The 6,877-nt window shown below is 45.9% G+C and overlaps 1 protein-coding gene across 1 annotated transcript; it reads left to right on the forward strand.

Moving 5' to 3' along the window:
* Positions 1 to 678: 678 nt before the first annotated feature.
* Positions 679 to 6,643, forward strand: PCYB_115080 (nucleoside diphosphate kinase; the record flags this gene model as incomplete). Its single annotated transcript, XM_004223387.1, has 8 exons — positions 679 to 771; positions 916 to 1,121; positions 1,281 to 1,560; positions 1,746 to 1,794; positions 1,919 to 2,061; positions 2,190 to 3,497; positions 3,559 to 4,791; positions 4,997 to 6,643. The coding sequence occupies exons 7-8, from the start codon at positions 3,559 to 3,561 to the stop codon at positions 6,641 to 6,643; spliced, it is 2,880 nt and encodes a 959-aa protein (XP_004223435.1). The 5' UTR covers positions 679 to 771; positions 916 to 1,121; positions 1,281 to 1,560; positions 1,746 to 1,794; positions 1,919 to 2,061; positions 2,190 to 3,497.
* Between the last annotated feature and the right edge of the window lie 234 nt (positions 6,644 to 6,877).

Below are 6,877 nucleotides of genomic sequence, written 5' to 3' on the forward strand. Positions count from 1 at the left end.
GGAAAAAGCAAATTAAAATAGCGTTATTCATTTATTTGTAATCCTTTTGCTTAAACGAATGAGCATCAGAAGGAACTGCATTAAGCAAGATTATTCAAAAGGGGAACACACCTTTTTTTATGTAGTATGCATGGTGTAATGACAGTACCTTCACACGCATTTCACCTCTTCTGTCAATACTCGTGCTGAGTCATGATGAAAGACGAAAGATGTATTTTTATCATATTACCGGACGTTACCAACAATTTTAAAGTAACAAATGGGAGAAGCGATTATGAGGCGAACTGGCGCAGTTTATGCAATGAGTGATGCGGGGGGAAAAATGGATGTGTTTACAATAGACCCGTGTGCACGTTTCATGCGAATGCTCCCCCGTGTGGACATGCATATGCATACGTACATCTGCACATGCACAGATTATCACACACATACACCCATCGTTCGCGCTGACACAGGATGAAGAGGTCCTAGAAAAACTAGAAGAAAAAAACTTCATCATTTTAAAAAGGAAGAAAGTGCACTTGACAGAAGTAAACAACCACGAAACAGTTAATCATCGCGCTTGGGCGCGTAGGCACATGTTAGGCACTGGAACGCATTGAGTAGACAAAGTGCGCAAAGGGAACCAAAGAAGGAGAGACTAGTACGCACAAGTTGCCCCACAGTTGGGCACACGAGATGGAGGCATACTTGGAGATACTACTAACGATAGTGGACAAAAGAACAGGCGCAGCTTTGGCGTTCGTTCCGCGTATTAAACAGATGGCACCTGTTTGGGGGGACCCATTTGGCTGCAATGCATTTTGTCATTTTGCCATTTTGCCACTTTGGACTCTTACCATTTTGCACTTTTCCCATTTTGTCATTTTTTTTTTTTTTCCTTAATTTTTTCCCCCCTTTTTCGTCCCCGCGAAGAATGAAATAAAAGAAATATTAATCGACAAGCCTGAGCAGTACAGCAGTATAGGCGAGTTTTACGCGTACGTGGAAAGCGGGCTGTCAGTCATTTCTTTGGTAGAACACATCGAAGGCAACACGGCGGCAAAGTTGAATTCGCTAGTTAAGAGCACGTCTATCTTGATCAAGGATGAAAAATATTTCGAATGGTTATACATACACGCGTGAGCATGGGGTGTGTGCAGATAGACACGTGCATGTACATCCCTCCACATGTTTAGGTGTGGCCACTTGACACCGTTCCACCATACGTCGCTTCTTTTTGTTGATTTTTTTTTTTTTTTTGTTTTTGTTTCCTCCCTTTTGGACCCCTCTTCTGACAGCCTAGAATACCAGTGCAACTTAAAGTGCAGGAATGTCCCATTCTACTTTAGCAAAAATGACTGGTACTTTAGTAGAGACCTGAATTACTTCTTCCCCCCCCGGGACCACAATTTTTTGGAAAGAACTTTGATAATATTAAAACCGGACGTGATAGATCAGAACAAGATAGGTGACATAGTTAACGACATTTTGAATTTTGGTTTGTTGATCGTCGCAGTGAAGAGGGGCATCTTATCTGCGGAGCGGGTGCGCAGACTGTACGAGGGGTCGGCTGGGAAGGTACGCAGCTACGCCTCGCAGAAGGGTGGCCCACGGGCACGTTAGCGCATCGTGGCGTGGTTAATTGTGTACTTGTGTATCTGCGTATCTGTGTATCTGTGTATCTGTGTATCTGTGTACTTGTCTATTTGTGTACTTGTCTACTTGTCTATTTTTGTATTTTTTTTCTTTTTCCTTCCCAATAGCCCTACTACGATGCCCTGATAGAATTTATGACCTCTGCGAAGGGAATAGGTTGGACGGAGGGGAGAAAAATAAAAGTTCGGAGATTCTGCAACAAATGGACGTGCGTGAAAAGATGCATGTGTGACTGCACCCCGGTGTGCATCTCTCATTTGTGCTTCCTTCCCCTTTTCAGTGTGCCTAATTGTTGAGGGGAAAAACTGCATAAGGCTGGCAAAGATTTTGTGTGGCCCCTGCTCTTCTACGGTTCCCTTTGAAGACATGCCGAGTGCGTGTTTGAAGAAGAAGTATGGAACTTGCGCGATGCGGAATGCTGTGGTAGGGGTTGGGGTGGGAAGGTGGGGGAAGGACAAAAGGGGAAAGAGAGGTCCATGTGTTTAAATGCACACCGAGATGAGGGAAGTGTGCTCTCCTCACGGATTAATTTTTTTTTTTTTCCGATGCAGCACACCCCGAATGAGGACAACATAGACAGAGAGATAAACCTATTTTTTGGTGAAGAAAATTTTTGCAGCGAAAATGGCATTTTGCTAACAAGAAGAGGTGCACTAAGTGGAGAGGACTTAAACGATCTGAGAGATTACTTGCATGATTACGGATTCAACGTGTTGGAAGAGAAAATAATATCGGTTGACGAGGATAGTTTGAGAAACATGTTTGAAGAACCCGGAATGGTAGCCCCCAGTGTAGAGCCACAGACGCAGTACATAATCATCACCCTTTCTAGGGTGAACTGTATCACGTGTTTACACTACCTAATGGGAGGGAGGAGCGCCAAGGAATCCAAATTGAAAAGGCCAAACAGCATTAGAAGCATGTTCAGCTTCGATAACAATGACATTATATTCGTGAAGGATAAAAAAAAAATGAACAGTCTCATTAGACAGTACTTTGTTTTCGAAAAATACAACGAATCGATTACTGTCGACATGGTAAAGAATTTTTTGTATCGGAAAAATGTTACTTTTTATGAGAAGGAAGAGGAAAATGTCAAGTTGGGGGAGGTCCTTCTGGAATGCTTTACCAAAATGTGTGAGTCAAGACCGAGTGAAGAGACAGCCATCATGTGGCTCAGCGAGTGGCTTAAGCAGAAAAAGGGAGAAATAATGGGTGAGGTAAAGAAGAAGGAAGAGGTCGGGAAAAAAATGGGACATCTACACCCACTTGGGGGAAAGGACAATGCTGGAGTAGCTCACGCAGGGGAGGAGGAGAAAGTTAAACAAAGTAGTAGTCCCCTTGGTAGCGGCCGTGGCAATGCAGGTGGAGGAACCAAACGGGACGGTCCTAACCAAATGAGCATCTTGCATAAAGGAGCCAAGGGAAACAAGAAAATTTTCATCATACCGGATATTCACGACGGGGGGAAGAACACCCCCCCGATTAGCGGAGATAATGATGAGGTCAGGTTAAAAATTATAAAGCATTTGGAGAGACTAGGGTACATCAACTTAAATTTCAGCGAGCTGTGCATGAAGGAGGAGAAGAAGAAATCCTTGCTGGGGAAAAAAATAGAGTACACGAAAAGGAAGTACAGCATGTTGACGGTAGATTTGGTAAAGCGAATTCTGAAGGAGAATCTGGACAGGAATAGGTCCTACTGCAGCTACGTGTTGACTGGTTTTTACGGCGTGATTGATTTGGTTTACTTGACGCGGGAGGATATAATCCCCACAGCGTTCTGCTTGCTGGTTGTGAAGGGGGGCGCAAATGTGGAGAGCGACGAGATGGGGAGTGGTTGGAGTGAAACGCGGTGAAGGGGAAAGCGGTGGAGTGGAACGCGGTGAAGAGGAACACGATGAAGAGAGACGAGGCGAAATGGGGATAAGCGCACAACTGGACTCGTTCCTCTCGATCCTCCATGGAGGCGGGAAACACCTCATAGAGCACTTCCTAAATAAGGGGAAAATACTGATCTACCGAAAGGGGAAAAATTTCTTTGACAACTTTGTTCAAAATTTAGAAATAGAGATAGTGGTCCTTTTGGGAGTGAACTTGAATCACCTGAAGAGTGAAATTCATTTTTTGGTGGAGTGTTACAACTACCTTTTTGTTGACCATGTTAAGTTGTTTAACGAGGAGAGGAGGAAGAAACAGGGGGAAGAGGCATGTGAGGACGGACTGGACTGTTCTTCGGCTCCCTCGGATAGACTACTCTCCTTTCTCACTGAAAAATTGAACTCTCTAAAGGATAAAGATTATCGAAGATTTATCCTGTGCAATTTTCCCCGTACTATGCAGCAGATGGAAATGATAAAAAAAAAGACGAATGCAAATTTGGTGGTGTTTTATTTTAATTGCCTGGTGGGTGAGAATGCGGTTCATTTGGAGTGGAAGGAGACTCAACAGGGGTTGCTTCAACTGGGGAGTAATAACAGAAATGGGGGTAGACATAAAAAAGCTGCTCACTACAAAGTGGACAACTCTTTCGTCGTAGGGGAGGAGGGTGCTCAAATGAGTAAAGGGGTGACAGTTCACCAATTTGATGTGAACAATAAAGCAGAGAAGCTGTCCTCAGGGGTGTACCATCTGTTTGATCTGATAAGTGTAGCAAAGAGGAGAGTGATTCTAATTTCTAACCTAACTTTGAAGAGTGTCGATTTTATTGGCCTATACCTGCAGTATGAGTACCCTCGCGTTGTCTTCTGTGACTTGAACTTTATGAGTGAGGGGGAATCATCATCCAGGGGGTACCCCAACTCCATGCGGCGTCTCATTGACGATGTGTTTGACGAAAATGACAGGAGTGGCAAAAATCAGGAGAGAGTAAACCAAATAGTAAGAAAAATGAACCAGTTTGTGTCTAGGTTGAACGCGAGCTATTTTGTATTTGGGGGCTTTCCTAGCGACTTGGGGGTAGAGGACTTCCGAAAGTTGGAACTCTTTTTCGACATCAAGCTGTGCATATTGGTGGTACCCGCCGGGGGGGAGAAGCCCGCCACGGTTGAGAAGCCCATCCCGGTTGAGAAGCCTATCACGATTGAGAAGCCTATCACGATTGAGAAGCCCATCCCCGTTGAGAAGCCCGCCACGATTGAGAAGCCCATCCCGGTTGAGCTACTTCCCCCACTTGACCTGTTCGACGCCGCATCCGTGCAAGCATCCCCCCTGGCGGACACGGTCCTCTGGTTCGCCAGCAGGGGGAGTCTCCTAACAGTGGAGGTGGGTTCACCGGGGGGAGCAGTCCAGGGTGCTAACAACAATGGTGGTGGTAAAGAGGATGATGAGATGGCTACCACTATTGGACATTCCTCAGGGGAGAAGCTTCGCGCTACGGACCACCCCACGGAGGGCGCCCAAGAAAATGACCAACTGGAGGACGAAGAAAAAAAAAATTTTGAAAAAAGTAGAGGACAGAATTAGACCCAACCTGATTTGCTACCACGCCCCTGACAACTATGATGTGAAGGAGTTTGTAAAAAGGAAAGTTGAAAAAAACCCCAACGGGGGTTCATTTCACTATTTGTTTTGTGAAGACGTGTTAAGAGAGTTACCTTCCATCATTGAAGAAAAATCGGAAGGGTATGTAAAAAATCTAGCTGAGAGGATAAAAGAAGAAAAGGAAAAAACGATAAGCGAAATTTATTTCATGTACTTGGAGAGGGTTGTAAAACATTCAAGTAAATATTTATTTGCAAATATTGTCTTGTGTGATGTACCCTTGTGGACGAGTGGTGAGAATGGTAGTAGTTGTGTTGATACATTTGGTCGCTTCACAAATTTTAAGAAAGTCATTCAGCTGGTTCACAGCGTGCAGGGGGATAACTTGTTCGGGGGTGACGCCAGCGGGGTCCATGGAGCGAACACTTGTGCGGTGCTAAATGACGACCGGGTGTTTGGAGTCGCTTCGCCTGGGGGTAGCAACGTTGTGGGTAGCAATGCTGTGGGGTCTCCCCTGGAGGGGGCGGAGATGAGGGGTGATGGAGACGAGGCAGGCAGCGATCATAACGAGGTGGGTAAGGCTGATAACGAGGCAGGCCGCGTTGATGATAAGGTGGGCGGCGCTGATAACGAGGCAGGCCGCGTTGATGACAAGGTGGGAAAGGCCGATGAGGAAGAGCCGAACGGCGGGGGCAAACCGAGGGGCAAGCCAAAGCGCGCGGACAAGCTGCGAAAGTATAACCAAGCGGCGAGAGACCTGCGAGACGTTATCTCCAAGAAACACGCTGACGTAGAAGTGATGACCATTTATGTGAATAAGGACATGCCGCGAAATGCGGAGAGTTTCTTCTGCCCCCAAATCATTATCCTGTTCGTTCCTCAAAGCGAGAAGCTTCAGCTGCTTCTATCATCTCTGCTATGTTTTCATTTAAAAAATTTTGCCTCCATCAATATGGCGCAGCTGGTGCGTGAGGAAATGGTGAAGGAGGGGATAAGACGGGGGGTGGCTCGTTTTGAGGTGGAGAAGCCGGAAAAGGGCGGCGTCAGGGGTGGGCGTCACAGCGATGGAAATGGCAACCGCTACAGCGATGGGAATGGCAACCGCCACGGTGAGGGGAATAGCCACCGCCACACTGATGAGAAGTGTATCGTCGACAGAGCTTTCGCGTCCCTGCTTGGTCAAATAAAACGGACAGACAGAAACATATTAGTGACGGGCTTCCCCATTGTTCAGAACAAATACAGCAAAAGTGATTACTTCGAGCAGTTTCGTTTTCTCAAGGCTTTTACAATTGGTGGGGTGATTTGCCTCTCGTTTGATGATATCTATTTGCACACTTTGGTGGAGGATGTCATGCCGGATGGGACGTACGCTGCCAAGTACGACCAAGTGACGCAAATGATAAAGCTGGAGTTCGGCTGCAAAGGCAAGCATAAGCATAAATTGTATTTTTCCAAAATAGCAAGCAAGGAGGATTTACAGCGTGCTGTTGGAGAGATTACGGAAGTTTTTTCTGGCTGATTTTGAGATGCCATTTGTGTGCCGCTATTTTGAGGTGCCATTTGTGTGCCGCTATTTTGAGGTGCCATTTGTGTGCCGCTATTTTGAGGTGCCATTTGTGTGCCGCTATTTTGAGATGCCATTTTTTTGCCAGTTTTTTCTGTGTCTTAGCGAATGCCTATTTGGAGGCCCATTTGTGGATACATTTGAGCCGCGGTCCGGTGGCATTCGATCGCGTTTTTTTTTCGGAGCTCC

The sequence above is a fragment of the Plasmodium cynomolgi genome, chromosome 11 (genome assembly GCF_000321355.1).
Source record: "Plasmodium cynomolgi strain B DNA, chromosome 11, whole genome shotgun sequence".
Classification (NCBI taxonomy): Eukaryota; Apicomplexa; class Aconoidasida; order Haemosporida; family Plasmodiidae; genus Plasmodium; species Plasmodium cynomolgi.